Raw genomic sequence first — 24,103 nt, 5'->3', positions numbered from 1 at the left:
TGCTAGAAGTTCTGTAGCGTGGACACCAAAAAGTAGAATTGCAAAACTGATACGTATATGCCTTAATGTTTAAATACATTACTGTCAAATTGCCCTTCCTAAAGGTTGTGCCAAGGTACCCTCACCAGCAGACTATGAAAGTTCCAGTTTTCCTGTGCCGATTCCTGGCTGACCTCTGTATTTATCCTACTTGGTGGTTAAATTGTTTAATTATTAGGTTGTGCACCTCTTCTTGCCTTTCTTGGGCTGTGTCATCTGTGAAAGCCTGTTTGTTTGCTGTGCCCATTTTAATAGTTTAAAGCTGTGGTTCTCAAATTTTGGCTTTGTATTTTAATTACCTGGAGAACTTATTAAGACACAGACTGTGGGGCATCACTCCCAGAATTTCTGACTCAGTAGGATTGAGTGAACCCTAGAATATGCGTTTCTAATAATTTCCCAAGGGATGGCTGAAACCATTAGACTAGAGACCACACTTTAAGAACAGCTGGTGGGGTGCCTGGGTGGCTCAGTCGGTTAAGCGGCTGACTTCGGCTCAGGTCATGATCTCGCAGTCCGTGAGTTCGAGCCCCGCGTCAGGCTCTCTGCTGACAGCTCAGAGTCTGGAGCCTGTTTCAGGTTGTCTCCCTCTCTGACCCTCCCCCGTTCATGCTCTGTCTCACAAATAAATAGACGTTTAAAAAAAAAAAAAAACAGCTGGTTTATAGGAGGTTTTTATGTATTTGGGATTTTAAACCTTTGTTGGATATGTTGTAAATATTTTATCATATAAAGCATCTCTTTTAACTTTGTTCATTATAACTAATAAAATGTATTTTGCTAAATACATTCTTTCATAGCTCCTGAGTACAGTAATCCCTCTTGTGTGCAGCAGAAATGTTGCAGTACCACAACCAGTGAATCCCTTGAAATTGCAGATAGTAACAAATCATATTATGTACTGTTTTTTCCTGTGTATACCTACCTATAATAAAGTATCATTTATAATTTAGGGGCAGTAAGAGATTATATAAGAGTAAGAGATTGTTGTAACAATGAAATAGAACATTTATAAAAATATACAGTAATAGAAATTACTTTCTTTCTTAAAAAATCTTATACTACTTTACTCACTCTTCTTGTGTTGATGTGAGATGATAAAATGCCTGTGTGATGAGGTGATAAAATGCCTGTGATGAGATGAAGTGAGGTGAATGACGCAGGAATTGTAACATAGCTTTAGGCTACTATTGACCTTCTGAAACTATGTCAGAGGTGGAATCATCTGCCTCCGCACTACAGTTAACCACTGACGAGGAGGGATATTGTGTTTTGCCTTAGTTTCTCCTATGATAAGGTTATAAAGTTTTTCTTCATTATATTCTAATAATTTTGTAGAATTTATATATAGTGAGATAAATATCTGACTCTTCCCATGAGGCTTATAGGTATAATTTATGTAGGGGAGCCTGGATGGCTCAGTCCGTTGAGCTTCTGACTCTTGGTTTCGGTTTGGGTCATGATCTCATGGTTCGCGAGTTCCAGCACAGAGCCTGCTTGGAATTCTCTCTCTCTCTCTCTCTCTCTCTCTCTCTCTCTCTCTCTCTCTCTCTCTCTCTCTCTCTCTCTGTTTCTCCCTCTCTCTGTCTCCTCCCCCCCCAGTGTCTCTCAAAATGAATAAATAAATTTTTAAAAACACTAGATTTAATTTATATAAGTTTTTCACAGATTTAAAATGCCATCTTTGTCATAATTTAATATCCTGTATATAAAATATGGCTGTTTCTGACCTATGAATTTGCTTCTCATGTTTACTTTTTTTTTTTTTTTTTTTTTTTTTTTAAAGAGGGTAAACCAGAGAAGTTTTCATTTGGTCTTATGGATCCTCCTTTTCGTGTTGGAGTCCCATTCAATATCCCTCTGGAGTTTCAGGATGAATTTGGTCATACTAGTCAACTAGGAAATGATATTCAGCCAGTTTTTGAAGCAAGGTAATTTGAAGGATCACTTTGTATATGATTTTTCATATTTACTAAGCATTTAGTCTTTTTTTTTTAGCTTAAATTATTTGTGTGTGTTTAACATTAGATTTATCAATTAGAGTGTATAGTATATTTTATAATATCTGGGGGATTTATTTACTCCCAGGCTATGCTTTGTGACTACAGTGTCATTATAAATTGCTTTAGTTTTGACAAATTATTGTTAAAGTTGTTCAAGTGAAAGTGATAGCTCTGTCTTACTCCATTTTATTCTGCAAGTATGAAAGAAAGTTAATGCTACTTAAACTTAGTGTTATTGCTTACTCTAGAAGGTTTTTAACCTGGTAATACAGTTTTGGGTTTTTTTTTTTTTTTTTAAACTATAGCCATAAAGTTTATGGTTTCCATGGAAATTTGAGCCTTTCCTTAGAATTTTCCTCTATGTAATAGTTCTTTAGTGTTGTGATTGGCTTACAATAAGAAATCAGAAACTTAACTATGATTGAGGATGTTCATTATTTTCCATTCTCTCTTTTTAAGGTGCTTTGGGAGAAACTCTTGTTCATTCTCAAGAGCATGAATACTAATTGTTTCTTTTTTGCATTAGCTGCCAAATTTGTCTTTTTGAGCCCACTTGTTACATATGTTTTCTTCTCTTGTGTCTGTACTTTTTTCCCTTTGTGTTGTAATCGTTCACTCTTAATCATCTGAGCATGTGCTATGTTGTAGGCATTTGTAGCTAGACATATGGAAGTGAATAAGGACATAGTATTTGCTTTCTAGAAGCTCACATGGTTAAGTTCTTGAAAAACAATATATGGTTATAAAAAATACTCAAAATGAGTTTTTTAGCTTTATGTTCTCTTAAGGTGCAAAAACTGATTCTTGTCTTTTGACATACTGCATTCAGTTGAATATTAAATGGTAATGGAAAAGTTGAACACTTAAATGTGTTTGTTTAAAAATAAAACACTTAAAAGTATATCCCTTCTAGTCACAAATAGAAAATATTAGTGCCTTATTTTGTACCTATTATTGATTATAATTCTATCCTATCCTTATAAGGGTATTCTTACATAAGAACTCTCTGTCACATGTGCATGCGTATTTATATTTGGAGTTTTCAACTTAGTGAAAAAAAAATCCTTACTAAAAAAAAATGTGAATTTATCTTCAACCAAGACCATTTTCTGAGTGGGTTTCTTTTTTTTTTTTTCAGTGTTACATTAATTAAAAAAAATCATACATATAATTTAAAGAATCAAATAGTATGTTAAGGCTTATTATTAAAAAAAAGGGCAGTTTCTTTTCTCTCTGCCCTCTCTATTCCACCCACAACTCACTTCTCAGAGAACCATTTTCAACTTTCTTACTTGAATCTGTTCGTAACTACTGCCACATACCTACATTTTGAATTGCTATTCTTCATTGTTCAGTTGTAGGCATTATTGCTTGATTTACAGCTGTAGATAAAGATATCCTCTTGTTGCCACTTCAGTTACAGATAAGCTTCCTTCCTATTCCTGTATTCCTCAGTAAAGTTTATATTGTGGCTTGATTGGTATTTAGTGCTGGCTGTGTTGCAATTATGTAGATACTAGTCACTTTATTGTACAACTTTGTTACTTTTTTCCTTGGATAAATTTATTACAAATTAAACCCTATGCTCTCTGCCAAATTGTCTCATATCCTCTTAAGATGTTTTAAGTGCATAGATGATCTATCAGTTTCATATTTTTGGAGACATCTCTCTTGGAGCTTGTGATGTGCTCAAGTCTATACTGATTATGTTTATGCTTGTTATAGTTGACATTCTGTTATCTTCCTTCACCTTCATCTTAGCAATTCCCTTTGTCCTCTGTGTTGAGGAAATAAAATTAAAAACAAAACCTACCCCTCAACCTAGAAAACTTCTTCATAAAGGTAGAAGAGAAAACAGTTTCATTATTGACTGAACATTAAACCAAAATGTCATAATTATCATAGGCAATCGGATAAAGAGATTGCAAAGACTGAAGAAAACCTTACTCCTTTATGTGGATAAGTGGCTATAACTTATATATTCATGTTTTAAAGATGAAATAACTAAGTTTACCACTGGCTGTAGGATTTGCAATTTGGAGTCAGGTGACTGGAAGTTAGGCTCAGAAAACTGGGAGATAGGGATTTTTACCTTTTTTTGATGAGTACACTGCAGAGAGTTGTCTTTCGGGTCCTTGAGGAAACATTCCTGAATTGTGAGACTGTTAAGTAGCTTATTTTACTTAGCATTTACTTTTTCATGGCTCTCCAGTTTTTTAGAAGCTTCTCTTGCTGAAACACATCCTTCACTAGGTTCCTCTGAAGGAGTACCTGTGAGAGACAGTTATTTCTCAAAAATGTCTCTATTCTACTTGATTGTATTGAAAGTTGGGCACTATTTTCCTCAAAATTACGAAAGCATTGGGGCGCCTGGGTGGCTCAGTTGGTTAAGTGTTTGACTTCAGCTCAGGTCATGATCTCACGGCTTGTGAGTTTGAGCCCCGCATTCGGCTCTGTGCTGACAGCTCAGAGCCTGGAGCCTGTTTTGGATTCTGTGTCTCCCTCTCTCTCTCTGCCTCTTCCCTGCTTGTGTTCTCTCTCTTTCTCTCTCTCTCTCTCTCAAAAATAAACATTTAAAAAATTATTAAAAAATTATGAAGGCATTGCTCTATTTTTGCTTTTTAGCTTCTGCTGTTGATAAATTTAAACTTAGTTTTACTTTCATTTTTGTGTTTTCTGTGTATTTTTTCTGAAAGCTTATAGGATCTACTTTTAATTCTCAACATGGCAAAATTTTACAGTAATACATCTTTGCATAGGTCTCTACATTATTTGAAGTACTTTTGTCTGCTTTCCATCATCGCTGTTTTTTCTTTCTGGTAACCTTATGTTTTGGTAATGAACATTCTGGACTGCTTCTCTGATTTTCCCAATTTTTCTGTTTTTCTTATTTTTGTGTTTCTGCTTTCCTTTCTGACAGATTTTTTTCAACTTTACAACATTTCCATTGAATTTTTCCTTTCTGCTTTTCTTTTAAAAAAGATGATTTATTTATTTTGAGAGAGAGAGGAGAAAGAGAATCCCAAGCAGGCTCCATGCTGTCAGCACAGAGCCCGATGTGGAGTTTGAACCCGCGAACCCTGAGATCATAATCTGAACCAAAATCAAGAGTCAGACGCTTAACAGAACCACTCAGGCAATCCTCCTTTCTGCTTTATTTTTAATTGCCAAGAGTTTTCTTGGTTCCCTGAAATTTTTTTTTTTTTGTAGATCTTGTTTTGTAAATGTAATACATTTTTTCATTGATAAATGATGGTTTGTTTTTTTTTAAAGTTTATATGCACAGAAAATCTGTTTCTCCAAGTTGCTTTTTGTTTGTTGGTTTTTTATCTCTTCAGATACCTGGTAGTCTTTGGTTTTCTGCTTATAACTGAATGACTAAAGTGTAGATAAGGAAACAATGTGGGAGAAACTGTTGACTATGAACTCCACTATAGGATGATATATCTGTAATGCTTTATTGGGGGAAAATCCTGTTGTATCTTCAGGTCTTTTTCTTGGGCTAGGCAGTTTTCTCAAATATTTAGTCTCTTGCCTGGAGGGGAGTGGTTTGGCTGTCCAGGTTCCTAGCCAGTCCAGGAACAGGGCTGGGATGGGAATAGGGATGGGAAGGTCTCAGCATCCTTATACATTTATTCAGGATTACTCCTATACTTTTTAGTATTTTATCCTAACTTTTGCTTTATCTACCCTCCCACACCCCCATGTAGAGATTCTCTGTTTTAGCCTTGTCAGAGATTAATCTTCCAGTCATCTGCCACAGGCCAAGAGGGGAGATCTGGGGATCCAAATTTTCATCAATCTTTTTTTTCCACCTTTCTCTTACCGGCCCCAGAGCTGTACATAGAAATTCTGGGTCATAGTTTGTTTTCTAGGCTTTTCCATTGCTATTTTAAGGTTACTTTTTTTTTTTCTTTAAGGTTAAGTTTTCTTGAGGGACTACTAAGTCCTGTATTCTAGGAGATGAGTTTTATTGTCCTTGTCTCTTTTTCATTTCCTTCCTTTGCTTAGCCTTTTAACAGTAAACAAAAGAAATCCTTTTGTTCTCAAAGTAGAGATTTAAGAGATAGTGAAAGCAGATGTGTATGTTTAATATCCATTTCTCCCAAGGAGTCTATTTTATCTTACATGTCACTTTACAGCTTTTTTTGAACAAGGCATGTTATTTAATTTTTATAACTTATTCACTAATACCTGTAAATATTTGAATTCCATTTTTCAGAAAACTTAGGCTTTTTTCTGCCTTTTCCTTTTCTTCCTTCACCTTACCCCTTGACAAGAGTAAAATGTTTACAACGTAAGGACCTACATGTGGTCAAAGATGATTTAGGGAATCTCAGGTATATATTCTAACAAAGTTACATCATAAGACTATACTTGATTATTTGGACTTTATCTAAAATTGCTATTCAGTTTAATAAGTGCCAGATGGGGCACCTCGGTGGCTCAGTTGATTGAGTGTCCGGCTCTTGCTGCCGGCTCAGGTCATGATCCCAGGATTGTGGGATTGAGCCCTGCATTGGTCTCTGTGCTGACAGCATGAAACCAGCTTGGGATTCTCTCTCTCCCTCTCTCTGTGCCCCTCCCCTGTTCACTCTTGTGCTCATGTGTGCACGCTCTCTCTCTCTGTCTCAAAATAAACTTCAAAATATATATACGTGTGTGTGTGTGTGTGTGTGTGTGTATAATTCCACAAATTTTCTAACATCTCACTGGGTGAAAGATTTGAAAAAAATACATGGCAAAGTCTGAAGATGTCCCTAATAGGGACAGGTGGCCTATTTGTATATTTCCTTTTCTTAGACCTGGTCTAGCATTTGTTGAATTCCTGCTTTGTATCTTATTCAATAAATGATGTTTTACATTTTATAATTTATCATTTATAGGGTATGGCCCAGTGCTATCACTTATGGATCATTTATTTTATGTTTATTTTTGAGAAAGAGCGCATGCAGGGGAGGGGCAGAGAGAGGGAGACACAGAATCTGAAGCAGGCTCCAGGCTCTGAGCTGTCAGCACCCCCTGATGTGAGCCTTGAGCTCAAACTGCGAAATCATGACCTGAGCTGAAGTCAGACTGTCTGAGCCACCCAGGCCACCCAGGCGCCCCAGATCATTTTTCTTAATAAAAGAAGTTTTGGGGAATTTTCTTTGGTTGAATTATTCCATTTTTTTAAAATAATATTTTATTAAAAAAGTGAATTAGACATGAGAATGGTACATGAGCAAGTAACACATTTGTAGCTTCCTTTGGTGAGTTATGGAGGGGAAGTTAAAAAAAAATTTATGTTTTCCAGTGGTTTATCTTTGCATTATGAAGAAATAACCAAAGGACCAAATTGTGTAATTCGAGGTGTTACAGCTAGGGGCCCTGTAAACTCTTGTCAAGGCAAGGTAAGCATTGTACTGAAATATTATAATACATGTTTATTTCTTTTGTCATAGAAATGAAATGGAAAATTTCAAATTGGATAACATATTTGTGACAGGATGACAATATGGTGTTCCTAAGAATTAGGAATATTTCACTGAACTTTTACATCTCTAAGGAAAACTAGCATGTTTGCCTTTGTTTAACAGTAAATTAGATATTTTTCAGCTGTCTTCATATTCATTCCAGTCTTCCAATATTCAAAGTCATTTTTTCAACAGTGACCCAGTACTATGTTTCTTTTTTCTCTTCAACTTTTTAGAACACAAAAGTATGAGAAACTTTAGCTCACATTTATGAACGTATTGGGTTTGGTATTTGGACTAAAGCAAAGTGGTTGAGGAGGGATAAGGTTAGGAAAGTAAAAAATACAAATTCCAATAAGGTAATTTTTCAATCAGGTATATAAAGCAGCTAGTAGATTTACATGACAAAAGGGATTACTATGGCTAATAACAAGTAATACATAGCCTTTTTTCACTGCATCATTAACTTACAATATGTATTTAAAATTTTTCTGTCAAAATGGTGTTTAAAATAGAGCATGTGAATGTCTTTAAATACTGTATGCTGTACTGTATTGTTTAGTCAAATTAAAGGTCAAGTTCTGTACATCTTTTGGAATTCAGAGTTTTCTGGAAGAAGAACTTGAAAATCAGGGAAATTTGACTTTAGTAAGATAAGCTTACTAAAAAAACTAAAATGATTTCTAGGTTTTTATAATCTTTTTTGAAATAACTTTATATTTACAGAAGAGTTGGAAATACAGTATAGAGAGTTTGCATATGCTCTTTACCCAGTTAGTTTCCTTTATTAGTCTTATATAGTCAGCATTTATCCATTCTAAGAAATTAACATTGCTACAATGCTAGTAACAAAACTGTAAACTTTATTCACATTTTACCAGTTTTTTTGTTTTGTTTTGTTTTTACTAATAACTAGTGTTTCAATCCAGGATCTAATCTAGAGTACTACATTGCATTTAGAGATTTCTAGATTTTTGGTATTTTACACTTCACTATTTTCTGTATTTTTTGTAATCCCCATCTTGATTCTGATTATTCAAAGGTTATTCCTTTTGAATTAGAAGAAGCTGGTATCTCTAAGGGAGTAATAGAAGTTAATTTTTTTGACCTTTATTTCTTACATACATAAATGATAATTTTAGTATAAATTTACTGAATAGATTTCTGTAATGTTATGGAAATGAAAAGCAAAAGTCAGAATTGAGATGATAAACTACTGAGCTATTTAGGACTTGGATTTAATTAAAGTAATTTTTTTCAACAGAATTTTAATTTGAAGGTTATTCTGCCGGGTTTAAAAGAAGACACACAGATTTTAAAAATTAGATTACTACCAGGTAATGTTTTAAGAAATACTCCTAATAATCACCTTTAAAAGAATATTCCTATTATAAAATACAATGATGAGATGGTTTTTGGTTTGGTTATGGTATAAGTCTTGAAAATAATTTGAATGTGAAACAAATCACTGACAGAAATGACTAATAGAACAAAAAAGGAAAACCTTTAGGAAGACATTATTAAAGCTCTGAAGTAATTGGGAGAAAGGGAATATTGAAAATGTATTAGGGAACCACTCTTAGAAATATACTAATTAGGCTTATATTAGAGCCGGACCTGTCTTTATCTTTTCTGATATAACTGTAAATGTTTCATTTTTTAAAAAAGAAAAGTTTTTCAGGAATTTATGTTGTTATTTTGATAATGATTTAGCAACTTGATAATGAAGTTACCTTAAAGTAACAGGGTAGGAAATGCTGGCTAATTTGAGGGGCAGTCTGTCCTAGGTTCAAGATAATACATTCTGGTATTAGCCCTTCTGGGTTTGAATCTAAGCTCTGTAATTTATGAGTTAGGTAAAGTTGTCTTATACCACAGTTTTCTCAAGTATAAAATGAGACATCTACTTTCTCATGGTTGTTATGAGGATTAAATGAGTTAATATAGGCAACCCTCACTTTGCAAGATTTTTTGGTAACTGAATGGAGGACACAGTTCCAATATATATGAGTTCTCACTAACACAGTACTGTGCAAAGTGAGATGTGCTTGTAAAATACCTACAATAGTGATTGGTATGTCAGTTTTAGCTCTGTTTTATTAATAATAGTATTATCATATCTTTGTTCACATGACTCTGTACCATTTATTTAAAAAAAATTTTTTTAACATATATTTATTTTTGAGAGACAATGAGAGGCAGAGCATGAGCAGGGGAGGGGGAGAGAGAGAGAGGAAGACACAGAATCTGAAGCAGACTCCAGGCTCTGAGCTGTTTGTTAGCACAGAGCCTGACACGGGGCATGACCTCACAAACTATGAGGCCATGACCTGAGCTGAAGTTGGATGTTCAACTGACTGAGCCACCCAGGTGCCCCACTTTGTACCATTTTTGGATGTGAAAAAAACATGTTAGCTACAACCTTGTACAAATTCAAATAGTTTGATGCTTCCCTCAAGCATAAATTGATGAAGATGTTTAAATTAGCACATTGGTAGAAGTATAAGAATAAAATTGTTGGAGTACCTGCCTAGCTCATTTGGAAGAGCATATGGCTCTCGATCAAGGTTGTAAGTTTGAGCACTATGTTCAGTGTACAGATTACATGCACGCACACACATTTTTAAAAAAAATATTAAACGCTAAATAAACGCTTGCAATCCTTTTATTTTAGAGGTTAGCTAAAAAGTATAGATTTGAGTAGTGAAATCCTTAGTAACCAGATGGTGTGGCATTATTTTTGAATTTGACAATGAAAATTGTGAAGGAAAAAGTAGCATGGTATGATAATGGTCAAGAGGTTTCAAATTACTTAGAACATAAACCTGAGCCTGCTGCTTACTAGTCATGTGACCTGGACAAGATACTTAATCTCTCTGGATTCCAGTTTTCTCATTTATAAAATGAGGATAATATATTGCCCTTTTCATTAAGATTATTGTGAAGATTATGAGAATAGTGCTTAAAACTTAACACACTGCATGGCATATAGTAAAAAGTAAAAAATGTTGCTAACATTAGTGTTTTTCGTAACTGTTCTCTGTGAATTTTTGTTACCAGCATTTATCATAAATTGTATTTAAAAACATCAATGTTTATGGAGCACATCAAATCATCTTGGTATAGTAGTGTGAACCCTCTTTGATCTAAGAGGAAACTTGTAGCTTGCTTGTAACATCAGAGTAGTGGACAAACAAGTAAATTATCTGGTTATATCTTTACATAAACTAATCCTTTGAATACTGTTAACCTAAAATGTGTTTTTTTCTTAATATGTTTTTGAGAAACTAATCATTGCGTAAAGTTAAAGTGAGTAAAAGTATTTTTTAAAAATTCTTGAACATTTTTTTTCCAGGATCTCTTTAAGGTTTTACACCTGTAGGTAATTTCTAGCATTAGTTATTGTGTTATAGCTTGTTGCATAAAACTAAGTCTAGACCTCAAATATATACGTGAGACAACTCTGATCATTCATAGAGTCTATACATTTTGGTGATAGAAATGGTTAAACATGGATATTGCTTATTTTTTTCTTGTCATTTTTAAGATCTTAAAACTTGAAATGTTACAAGTTGTTGTTGTTTCAGTATTTCAGTCTGAGAAACTTGAATCTGTATTTCATTATGTAATTTTCTGGTAGGTCCCCCTCATCGATTGAAAGTGAAACCTGATTCTGAAATTTTAGTTATAGAAAATGGAACAGCTTTCCCATTTCAGGTAGAAGTTCTGGATGAATCAGACAATATAACAACACAACCAAAATTGATTGTTCATTGTAAGGTAAGTTACTGTAGGGTAAGAAGAATATGTAGATTTTATTTTGAGTCCTATGGTAGTCAGTGGACTTGACTGTCTCTTGTACCTACTTTATAGTGAGACTTAAATTGTATTTAGGCCTTTAATGATTATTCCATGGAGAAATTTGTGGGTATCTCATTGCCTATACTTTCAGCATCTGTAAGCCAGTAAAGGTGTTAACTGTATCAAGTTTCATAAAGAATTTTATAGACAAAACATTTTTGTTTTGTCTATAAATGGACCCATCCTTTCTTGGTCCATTCCCCTCAGTTTAGATGAAGTATTTAATTTATGGGTAGAATGATCTTTCAGGGTTAGGGATGGGTAGACAAATGAAAATAAGTTAAAATTTAAAAAAAGGCACAAAAAGAAAAGGAAAACCCAAATAGGTAAAATTTAAAAAAAGAATAGTGTTTGAGGAAGTTGGTGTTTCAGAAGACATAAATTTTAGTTAGAATTATAGAAAATTATTCTTTTCATTTAGCAGTTGTCTAGAGTATCAGTGAATTCTGTTTCACTTTTTCCAATTTATAGCCAGAAATAGTAGCTGTATTTGAAATTATTTGAAAATTTAAATAATAGTTCTTGAATAATTTGGTACATTTGATTGGGGTCTTACAATTATTTTGTATGTTTTCAATAGTTTTTCGGGGCTCCAAACCTTCCAGTCTACGTTGTAGACTGCAGCAGTTCTGGAACCAGTATTTTAACAGGATCTGCAATTCAAGTGCAGAACATTAAAAAAGACCAGACTCTGAAAGCAAAAATTGAAATACCTGTAAGTTGTTATTGTTATTCATTGATATTATGTTGTTTTCATACAAATATTTTTAACAGCTTTATAATATTTTAAGTAATATTTGGCACATAAAAATGAGGTATTTGTGGTTCTTTTAGCTAAGGTGAAGAAAAAGGCAATGTGAAATGGTATAGTGAGTAACATTTTGTATTAGTAATTTTGATTAAAGCTTTTGTAATATCTATGGCTATTGATTACATATTCCTAAAATTAATTTTTTTATTCTATTAAAATGTATTTATGTGTCAGTTTTATTTTTTTGTTTCTTATAGTTAACACTTGTTTCTTAGAAAGTTTGGTAAACAACCAGTGAAGGACATATAAATAATTCATATGTATAATTTTAAAAATAAATACATGGTTACTATTTTCAAGTAGAGTTTTGTGGTAATGTGCTAATAGGATACTTGTTACTGGATGGATATATATCATGGCTGTAGGTGAAGCCAGCCTGGAGAGGGCCAGCAACTGACCTCCTAAGGTTGCAAAATGAGACAACAGATATTTAAGTTAAATATTTCAGTGTGATGTCTCCATTATTGGTATTGTAGATGATGAGTAATCTAACCAATTGATTAACTGATGCTTTTCTACTCATTATACATCAATTAACATATCTTGAGTCACAAAAGGGTAAAATACGACTGTGTTGTTTTCACTAGAATGAGATGGCTCGTTACTTCATTCCTCCTCTTTACAAGCTGATTATATTGATAACCTTCAAATAACTGTTACGCAGTTTTTTAAATTCAGTAATGTGGGCAGCAGGCTTTTGAGCATACTATCTTACAATCGATCAGGAAGAAGAGACTTGGAGTTTGGGAGGAATCTGGGTTTGGGAGCAAAGAGTAACAAACATTAGGAATTACATAAATACTGTAGAACAGCAGCAGGCAGAAGACCAAGAATCTAGATCAGATATGCAATTAGAAAATGTTATCCAAAGGCAGTAACTCTTGAGTTTGAATCAAGTAAATGCAATATGCTTATAGTAGAGATGTATTTGTTATTTCCCTGATAATTCTGTAAGGTAGGAATTTTATATATATCATCATTCATTTGATTGGGCTTTGATAGGAATGACTACAACTGGATGAGGAAGGAGAAATGGGCTAAATAAGATTGTAAAAGTATTTTAGGCTTACTTTGAATTTTGTATATCCTGTGGAATGCACTATGACCTAGATTATGAAATAATGAATGTAATGTTTTAATTTTTTATGCCTTTAAAATCAGTTTAGTGTAATCCAGTTTATCTGTACTGATATGTGGAAAATTGTTGTGCCCATAATGTAAATGTGCCAGCTTAGCCTTCATGGCATCTAGAGTTCTCATTTAGCTATAAATAACATTATTCACTCACTTAGTTTCAGTGTATTCAATGTATTCAATGTATTGCTTCAATATAAATAGTGTATTTTATGGCAACTATTTTCTGATTTTATGGGAAGTTACTAATTTCATACATTTTTATTCTTATTAATAGACGATAGTCACCAAATCTGTCATGTGATTACAAATAAGGGAGAGCGAATCTTTTTAAATCCAAATATGCTAGTTTTTGGCTTTAAGAATGTGGCCACTGTCATTATTTATAACTTGATGGTATAAAATAGGAATTATTAATGGTATAGTGTGATCTTAATGCCAAAACTTATGGATATTAACAGTGTATAAGATGATCTTCCATAATATTGGACATAAATTCTTAAGCAATGTAGAAGACTCACCACTGAAGCCCAAAAATAGGTTTTCAAAAAGTGCAGATGTCATTTAGTATATCTTTCTGTGCTCTTTTCCTAGAGTTGTAAAGATGTGGTACCTGTGGAGAAGACTATTAAGTTGCTTCCTAGTAGCCATGTTGCAAGATTACAGATATTCAGTGTGGAAGGACAAAAGGCAATCCAGATCAAACATCAGGATGAGGTTAATTGGATAGCAGGCGATGTTATGCATAATCTTATTTTTCAAATGTATGATGAAGGAGAAAGAGAAATCCACATAACATCAGCTTTAGCAGATAAAATTAAAGTAAGTATCTCCAAATAGTTATTCACAAGAATTTTGTTCATTTTATGATTGGAATACTCTGAACAAGAAGTTTTATCAGGTAGCTTCTAAGAAGCTTATCAGAGACAAGTAGTACTATTATTTAAAATTTCAGGGTAGGGACACTTGGGTGGCTCAGTCAGTTAAGCTTATGATTCTTGATTTCGGATCTCATGGTTCATGGGTTTGAGCCCCATGTCACATCTATACCAACAGTGCGGAGCCTGCTTGTGTGTGATTCTCTCTCTCCCCCTCTCTCTGCTCCTCTTCCATGTGTGTATGCAGTCTTTCTCTCTCTCTCTCTTTCCAAAACAAAAAACAAACAAAAATTCCACACTAAAAACTTTTTTATGCACATTCATGTGAATGATTCATATGTGACAAATGCATACTTAAGAGAAATGATTTGGACGCTTAGCAAAATGCCAAAGATTGGAATTCTCTTTTAGTTGTATACTTCCTGACCAACTGTATTGCTGCAGTCACAGTTAAGATTACCATAACCAAAGCAATGTATAGTATTTGTAGCTGCTCTAAAGGCACTAAACCAAAGGTCTGTTAAAGGCAGACAGTGAAACATTACTGTTACTGTTTTAACTACAGGGCCCTGATTTGACCATTTGAAATTGGCATATCACTCTCTAAAAGCCTGATCTTAGAAAACAGTTTTGTAGATTCTCAGCTTCATATGGTCCTCATCAATCTGTTGTAATCTAAATTTATCATTTGCACCTTGTTAGGGTAAATCTGTATGTTGAAACCTAATATCTCATTTAACAGAACCAAATCAAAATAGATTGTTGTCACCTATAGTAGATACCTGTAGCACTCCTCTTATGATTGATCGTAAGACTAGTGGGCATTCTGTGCTTCCTCCTTTCAAGGTACAGTCAGTTCTGCTATAATGAAACACATGCATTTTTTAAAACTTTTTTTAATGTTTATTTTTGAGAGAGAGAAAAACAGCACAAGCTGGGGAGGGACAGAGAGAGAGGGAGATACAGAATCCAAAGCAGGCTCCAGGCTCAGAGCTGTCAACACAGAGCCCAATGTAGGACTTGAACCCATGAACCTTGAGATCATGACCTGAGCCAAAGTCGGACGCTCAAACAACTGAGCCACCCAGACACCCCAAAACACATGCATTTCTTAAAATCACTGTGCCAGATAAAAGGGTAAAAACCAATCAAAATCACAGGGTGTATGGGGGAAATGGGAATTAGAGGCACAGTACTCAAATTTTATCAGTTACCCATTAAAAAAAGATAGAAGGGGTGCCTGGGTGGCTCAGTTGGTTAAGCGTCTGATTCTTGGTTTCACCTCAGGTCATGGTTCATGAGATCGAGCCCTGAGTCAGGCTCCATGCTGAAGCATGGAGCCTGCTTGAGATTTTCTCTCTCTTTCTCTCTCTGCTCCTCCCCTGCTCACATGCCACTGTCTCTCTCTCTCTCTCTCAAAATAAAAATTAAATAAACACATTAAAAAAAAAGAATACAGCCTTAAAAATTAAAAAAAGAGAAACTAATAAAGTAGTCCCAATACATTAGTAACAATAACACATTAAATGATTAAAAAGTCCACAAACACTACAATAATATGTCAGTTTACTTTGTAGAACTGAGTGCAAGAAGGGTTGCAGCTTGTGGGTTACTGTAAAGTTGTGGAAACTCCACTAAGTGTGGACATGTGTGGCTCAATATACATAATCACCTGAGGTGGCTGGCAGGTTTGAGTTATGTTACTTGTGTATTTCTGCTTGGATTGGTTTAGCTGGGGACAGTTTTCTGGGTTCATCTATTGTTTTCATGGATGAAATTGTACATAAGACATAAAATTTGCTTTATTCTCAAACTGTTCCCTAATTTTTTAATATCATTGAAACAAATATGCATTTTCAAACCAAACGTTATAGCAGAACTGATTGTACTTTTTCGCTTGTCATCCATAAAGAAAAGAACTCCTTAAATCTTGTGTGAGAAAATAATTTTTAAAAATCCAGTTTTCTTTAAGGCAGTTAGAGACAAATAATTCCCCCTTTCTCTGGAAAGCCAACATTTACAGGCCCTTATATAAGGGGTCCCAATTAACTAAATTTGTGGAGAGTTACTATGTGGGATAGGAGATAATTATTTCTTTGTACTATTTCATCCTATAGTCATCTTGAGTTTCCAGATATAGGATCTAATATTTAGCCTGTGTATGGCGTGTGGCAGGAGGGCAGAAGGAGAGGGAAAGAGAATCTCAAGCAGGCTCCACTTCCAGTGCAGAGCCTGACTGTGAGATCATGACCTGAGCCAAAACCAACAATTAGATGCTTAACTGACTGAGCCATCCAGGGTGCCCCCTTGGGATCTGACATTTTAAAAGAATTGTTCAGTAGGGGTTCAGCTGCCTTTACTTTTAAATCTTACTTGAAATATCCCTTGTCCCATCCAGTTTCTTTTTTCCCTCCATAATGAAGGACTAGAGAATTGATAGAGAAATAATCCTGATCCTTCTTGGAAGGGGAGGCAACTTGTGTTTTTTCTATATCAGTAGACTTAAAGTTGAGTGATTTAATAGTGGTGCCAGGAACCTGGCTTCTGAACTGGTTCCTTGCTTTCTCATAGTTAGGTTCCCACATTGTGGTTTCTTATCAAGATTAAGAAGAAACATTGACTTGAGAGCCTCTACCTGTATATAACCTTTTTGCCGTTCAATAAGCATGTGACCAGCATTTGACACCTTTTGGCTCAAATTTAGTAGTTAAATACTTCTTGGGTTCCAAAGATTTTAAAACATGCACCTCTTGATTGGCAATAAAAGATATCAAATGTTATTTTATTATATGTATAGTTTTTAAAGTGATTTCTGTGGTCTTCAGAGAGTTCTCCAATATTGAGGAAAGTTAACCCTGAGCTGGGAATCTATTGAAGGGATAGCATGGCTAGAGTGGGGGGAAGAAAGCCTTTTGGAAAAGTATAACTCCTGCTTTTTCCATTATTTAAATAAAAAAAAGGGGCGCCTGGGTGGCGCAGTCGGTTAAGCATCCGACTTCAGCCAGGTCACGATCTCACGGTCCATGAGTTCGAGCCCCGCGTCAGGCTCTGGGCTGATGGCTCAGAGCCTGGAGCCTGTTTCCGATTCTGTGTCTCCCTCTCTCTCTGACCCTCCCCCGTTCATGCTCTGTCTCTCTCTGTCCCAAAAATAAATAAACGTTGAAAAAAAAAATCTTAAAAAAATTAAAAAAAAGGTGTGTGTACAGACTTACATATATATTTACATATATTTATATATATATGATACAGTATAAAAGATGATTAAAATTAAAAAGGTGACTAAGAAGATTAGAACAGCTTAAACTGTGAAACCTTAAGAATCACAACTATAGAAGGCTAAAAGAGAAAGGTGAACTAAGAATTCTTACATAGAAAAGATTAGAAGTTTAAAAGTAGGATAGAAGTAGGGTGCTCAACTTAAAAAAGGGATCAAGCAACAAATTAGTATGTGGAATGCAAGAGATTTAAAATGAAAGAGCTAAAAGCATCCAAGAATGGATTAAGACTCAAAGGTAGCCAGAACGGTAGATGATTTGTTTTCTCATCTTAGTGAATAGGAGTTAACCCAGATCTCATTCAAAGCCCCCATTAAGAGGTTTCTTTTAACAAAAATTTGAATATTACTCTCAGAATTGATCATTTGATTTGATGTGTATGTTATTTTAAGCTATAATAACCACAGTGGTAATCCTATGGCACAACGTGAAAGAAATGACTGAAAAAATTTTATTCCACTGAAAGATACGGTAACATTAACAGTGAAGACAAAGAGGAAGCATTTAAAAATTTGAGTATAGGGGCGCCTGGGTGGCGCAGTCGGTTAAGCGTCCGACTTCAGCCAGGTCACGATCTCGCGGTCCGTGAGTTCGAGCCCCGTGTCAGGCTCTGGACTGATGGCTCAGAGCCTGGAGCCTGTTTCCGATTCTGTGTCTCCCTCTCTCTCTGCCTCTCCCCCGTTCATGCTCTGTCTCTCTCTGTCCCAAAAAAAATAAAAATAAACGTTGAAAAAAAAAATTAAAAATTTGAGTATAGTTGACATACAATGTTGTGTTAGATTAGTTAGGTTACACACAACCTAGTGATGACAAATTTGCCTCTTCACCACAACTGTAGCTACTGTCTGTCCTATTATGTAGTTATTACGCTATCATTGACCGTATTCTTTATGTTGTGCCTTTTATTCCTATGACTTACTCATTCCATAACTGGAAGCTTGTACCTCCCTCCCCTTGACTCATTTTGCCAAACTCCCCACCCCCCTACCCCTGCCTTCCCTCTGGCAACCATCAGTTTGTTCTCTGTATTTATATGTCTGATTCTGTTTTTTGTTTATTCATTTGGTTGTTATTGTTTGTTTTTTAGATTCTACTTATGAGTGGAATTATATGGCATTTGTCCAACTTATTTTACTTTGTATAATATCCTCCAGGTCCACCCATGTTGTCTTATATGGCACAATCCCACGTGTTTTATAGCTGCATAATATTCCACTGTATATATACACCACATTTCCTTATCCATTTGTCTGTTGATGGACACTTAGGTTACTTCTATATCTTGGCTATAGTAAATAATGTTGCAGTAAACATAAAGGTGCATGTATCATTTTGAACTAGTGTTTTGTTTTCTTTGGGCAAATACCCAAAGTTTTTGTTTTCTTTGGGTATTCCACCCAAATAGTGGAATTATTGGATCATATGGTATTTCTATTTTTAATTTTTTGAGGAACCTTCATACTGTTTTCCAGAGTGGCTGCACCACTTTATATTCCCAACAGTGCACGAGGGTTCCTTTTTCTCCACATGGTTGGCAATGCTTGTTATTCCTTGTGTTTTTTTATTTAGTCATTCTGACAGGTATAGAGTGATATCAGTGTTGTTTTGATTTGCATTTCCATGATGATTACTGATGTTGAGTATCTTTTCATGTGTCTGTTGGCCATCTTTATGTCTTCTTTGGAGAAATAGGTATTCAGGTATTATGCCCATATTTTAATCGGACTCTTTTTTTTTTTTTGGTATTCAGGTATAGGAGTTCTTTATATATTTTGGATACTAACCCTTTATTAGATACGTCATTTGCGAGTATTTTCTCCTATTCAATAGATTGTCTTTTAGGTTTGTTGATGGTTTCCTTTACTGTGCAAAATCTGTTTATTTTCATGTGGTCTCAGTAGTTTATTTTTGCTTTTGTTTTTCTTGTCTCAGGAGACATATCTAGAAAAATGTTGCTATGGCTAGTGTCAGAGAAATTACTGCCTTTGTTCTCTTCTATGATTTTTATGGTTTCTGGACTCACTTTTGGGTCTTTAATCCATTTTGAGTCTGTTTTTGCGTATTGTGTTAGAAACTGGTCTGGTTTCATTCCTTTACACATAGCTGTCCAATTTTCCCAGCACCATTTATTGAAAAGACTGGCTTTTCCCTTTGCATATTCTTTCGTCTTTTGTCCTAGATTAATTGGTTATATAATCGTGGGTTTGTTTCTGGCTTTCTATTCTGTTCCATTTGTTTATGTGTTTATTTTTTATGCCAGTATCATACTGTTTTGATTACTGCAGCTTTGTAGTATGTCTTAAAATCTGGTACTGTGATACCTCCAGCTCTGTTGTTCTTTCCTAGGATTTCTTTCCCTATTCTGGGTCTCCTGTGGTACCATACAAATTTTAGTATTATGTGTTCTGCCTTTGTGAAAAATACTGTTGGTATTTTGATAGGGAGTGCATTGAATATGTAGATTGTTTTGGATAATATGGACATTTTAATAGTATTCTTCCAGTTCATGGGCATGGAATATCTTTCCCTTTGTTTTTGTCATCTTTAGTTTCTTTCATCAGTATTTTGTAGGTTTTGGAGTACCGGTCTTTCACCTCTTTGGTTAACTTTATTCATAAGTATTTTATTCTTTTTGGTGTAGTTGTAAAGGGTTTTTTTTTTTTTAATTTCTCTTTTTATACTTCATTTTTAGCATATAGAAACATTTCTGTTTTCTGGGTGTTAATTGTATATCCTGCCACTTTACTAAATTTATTACTTGTACTAGTTTTTTGGTTGGAGTCTTTAGAAGAGGGAGAAACTTCTTAATCTCACTAATATATGTATGAACCACCGTCATTTATGGTCATAAAGGGACTTTCTTTTTCTTTGGAGGTGGTGAAGATGGGTTATAATTTAACTTTGATTCTTCAGTAAGATAAGTGGCATTAGGAGTACATTAGGCTAAGCTTTATATTATTCTTAGGTATATAATTTCTCTTTTAGGTTAATTGGACTCCTGAGATTAACAAAGAACACTTGCTACAGGGTCTGCTTCCTGATGTACAAGTACCGACATCTGTGAAAGATATGCGCTATTGCCAGGTTTCATTCCAAGATGATCATGTGTCTTTGGAAAGTGCATTTACAGTAAGGTTTGTGGGCATATTATATTTTGAGGTATTTCAAAATTCAGCATATGATAACAAAAATACTTGTCTCCAAAGCACACTAGTGAAAGTTATTTTTAATGTAGAAAAGATTGCAATTTCTGTGAAATAAGGTAGGTTGTCTTTGGAATAAAGTTTCACAGGAGATAGTGATTAATTCATCAGTCTTTTCACCTCTTTGGTTAAGTCCATTCCTAAGTATTTTATTCTTTAGTATACCCTGTGCTTAATGACCCTCTGGTATCTGAAAGAACTAGAACTGTCATTAAAGGAAAGCCCTCCTAGTGCAAGCAGCAGTGAAAACACCTGTGAAATGACAGATATTAAAAAATATAAAAGATACAGTGTGATCAGTGTGTTGCTCAGAAGGAAAAATTCTTTCATTGCTTCGTGATTAAAGCTGAGTCCTACCAGACCACTATGTATTGCTGATAGAAAAGGGAAGACTTATGTAAATACATATAGAAAAATCTTTTACCCTGGCCTCAGTTTCTTGCTCACCTCTTCCAGTAACCTTATTCACTTGAATTCCTCCATCCGTTTTCATAGTATTTCCAGGCTCCATAGTTGAGATAAAATTTTTAGATATACTGCTCTCCACCTGCCACCTGATCTCTTGATGAGTTATTTTTACTGACCCACCTTTTCTTTCTCAGTTCTCTAGTCATAATTTCCTTTTAATCCAGCGTGGATGCTATGATTTAACACTTTGCAATCTGTCTTTTCTCTGTTTCCATTTGGTTTAATAGTGATGTTATATAAATTGAGGTATTTTTGGAGGGGTGTTGTATTTAAGATTTAGAAAGTGAGTGATATATATATGCTTACTCTTTAGCATATTAAAACTAAGTTTTTTCTACAGTCAAAGGTAGAACTAAAGCCTTTTCTTAACTAATTTCAGGCCACTTCCTGATGAGCCTAAACATTTAAAATGTGAGTTAAAAGGAGGAAAAACAGTACAAATGGGCCAAGAGCTTCAAGGAGAAATAGGTTAGTATGGTCTGCATTTTTTCTTTAAAATACTTTTAGAATATGTGCTTACCTACATTCACATTTTGGCATACATGATCTGAAAGGAAAGCTTTGGTTTTATATACATTTGGTGTTTTAAAATCTATTGTTAGAAAAGATTGCTGTATTTTTACTATCTTTGCCTAGGCTGACATAACTTTAAAATCATTTTGGCAAAAATAGTTTCTTGGGAAAATACTGATTTTTGTTAGAATAATAATAGTTAACATTAAAACTATTACATTAAAAGTGCAAAGTAAACCTATCAGTGGATTCACGTTTATTTTTCTTACATTTAGAATATTACCTGAATTAGAATAATATTGAATTATTTTCTTCAAATTTTGTAGTAAGATTAACATCAAAATGGTGTTATATATAATAAATATAAGCATACTTAAGTAGATTGTTGATTTTTTTTTGGTAGCGATTATCTAAGAAACAAGTATTATTTTTTACAAAAAAATACATAAGAGAACAAAGTTACAGTGGTTTTCCTAAGCATAATTTTAAGTGTTAAAATTAAACTTTCCTTTTTTATATAGTTGTAATAGTTACAGATCAGTATGGAAATCAGATTCAAGCATTTTCACCAAGTTCTTTATCTGCGTTGGGAATTGCTGGGGTTGGACTTGACAGCTCCCATTTGAAAACTACTTTTCAGGTATGATTACTTTTCATAGCAGTTGGCTTATGCCATTGATTTACATTTAACAACATTTGGGAAAAACTAAAATAACCAAGAGAAGTTTGATTTTGGTGTTAACAATGCAAAGTCACAAAAGGGATTCAGACGGTTTTGTTATGATCAACTTTAAACATATGCAAAAAATAGAATAGCAGAGGTAATCCCCATGTTTCTATCACTCAGCCTCAATAATCACCACTTTCCACTTCGCCATGTCTTTTTCTTTTTTTTTTTTTTAAGTTTATTTTGTGAGGGAGCGCGTGCACAAGTGGAGGAGGGATAGAGAAAGAGGGAGAAAGAGAATCCCAAGTAGGTTCTGCTCAGAGCCCAATGTGGGGCTCTATCCTACCAACTGCGAGATCATGACCTGAGCTGAAACCAGTCAAGTGAGCCACTCAGGCACCCCATCATTTTGAAGCAAATTCCATACGTTATAATGTCATCCATACATTGGTATGTCATACATGAAATGTCATCCATAAATATTTTGATATGTATGTAAAAGTAGTTTTTCATAAATAAATAAAATTTTAGTGCTTACATCCTGCATTAAACAGGATGCTAGTGAAAAAATTGGGGAAATTTACAGCTGTGCAGTTATTTGAGATTAGCTTGAAAAAAAATTACTGTAGTGGAATCGTTTCAGTTTAAAACAGGCAAACATGATGTATTCTGCTTGGAAAGATCAAAAACAACTCTCAGGGAAAAAAAAGATGTGGGAGTCCAGGCTTGAAGGAACCTGCCAGGCCATAGTAGGTGAGAAAGGAATTCTAAGGCCCAAGTAAAGCTGAATCCAGTTAGGGCATTTAATGCTTTTTAAAAACTCTTCTTCCTTTTAGAGTCTCCATTACAGTCTTTAACCTGACAAAGGAATCATAAGAGTAGTCTCTTTGTTGCCCTTCCTTACTAGAGTTTCTTATTCTCACTAATCTGTTGATGGTATTCTAGTTCTTACGACACAACTCACTATGTCTTAGTGCCAAAGAACTTTTAATGATGTTTTGTTTACTTTACAAAGATAAAGTTTAGTGTTTGACTTTCAAGTTTTTGCATTATTTATCTCCACCCTATGTATATATGAAATCAGATGTTTCTGCTGTATGCATGAGCAACCTGTGCCTCCTATCACTTTATGCATAGACACCCATCTTCATTCAATAATTTCTCCTAAATTATAACCTGCCTTCCTGCCTCTTCAGTTTTCCCTATCAGATTCCCATCAGCACGTAAACATGCTGTCATATTTCTCATCTTTTTTTTTTTAAGTGTATTTATTTATTTTGAGGGAGTACGTACAAGTGGGAGAGGGGCAGAGAGAGGGAGAGAGAGAATCCCAAGCAGGCTCTGTGCTGTCAGTGCAGAGCCTGATGTAGGGCTCAAACAAAAACCGTGAGATCATTGCCTGAGCAGAAATCAAGAGTTGGACACTTAACTACCCAAGATACCCCTGTCTTACCTCTCATCTTAAAAGACAAATTATAACCCCCCCCCCCCAATCAAAACATCCTTGGGCTCTAATTCCCTGTCCATCTGTTGCTCTCTTTCTCTTCTTTCCATGGTGTAACTCCTTGGAAGAGTTGTATATACTGTTTCCACATCCTTTTTTGTCATTCTAAGGCAAGGCACTCATCATTTTTTTTTTCCGTTTCACCTGACCAAATCCGTTGTCCATTTTCCTTTCTCATTTTATGCCACCTATTAGATCTATCAGCATTTTATACTGTAAATTTAGACTTCATCTGCTTAGTATGGCCTAAAATATCCTTAAAGTATCCTACCACAGCATAATCTCCCACCT

The 24,103-nt window shown here is 34.6% G+C and overlaps 1 protein-coding gene across 1 annotated transcript in view; it reads left to right on the top strand.

The window, feature by feature from the left end:
* The window catches only part of SMCHD1 (structural maintenance of chromosomes flexible hinge domain containing 1), a 169,232-nt gene that overhangs the window by 62,023 nt on the left and 83,106 nt on the right, over nucleotides 1–24,103 (top strand). The window contains exons 20-28 of the mRNA XM_043558406.1: nucleotides 1,826–1,970; nucleotides 7,339–7,435; nucleotides 8,763–8,835; nucleotides 11,139–11,278; nucleotides 11,940–12,074; nucleotides 13,899–14,126; nucleotides 20,443–20,591; nucleotides 21,508–21,596; nucleotides 22,163–22,281. Of these exons, the coding sequence (XP_043414341.1) occupies nucleotides 1,826–1,970; nucleotides 7,339–7,435; nucleotides 8,763–8,835; nucleotides 11,139–11,278; nucleotides 11,940–12,074; nucleotides 13,899–14,126; nucleotides 20,443–20,591; nucleotides 21,508–21,596; nucleotides 22,163–22,281 (1,175 nt within the window). The remainder of the gene's footprint in view (nucleotides 1–1,825; nucleotides 1,971–7,338; nucleotides 7,436–8,762; nucleotides 8,836–11,138; nucleotides 11,279–11,939; nucleotides 12,075–13,898; nucleotides 14,127–20,442; nucleotides 20,592–21,507; nucleotides 21,597–22,162; nucleotides 22,282–24,103) is intronic.

This window comes from Prionailurus bengalensis, chromosome D3, assembly GCF_016509475.1.
Source record: "Prionailurus bengalensis isolate Pbe53 chromosome D3, Fcat_Pben_1.1_paternal_pri, whole genome shotgun sequence".
NCBI lineage: Eukaryota > Metazoa > Chordata > Mammalia > Carnivora > Felidae > Prionailurus > Prionailurus bengalensis.
Note: the sequence above shows the minus strand (reverse complement) of the source record. Positions and strands in the feature narration are given on the sequence as shown.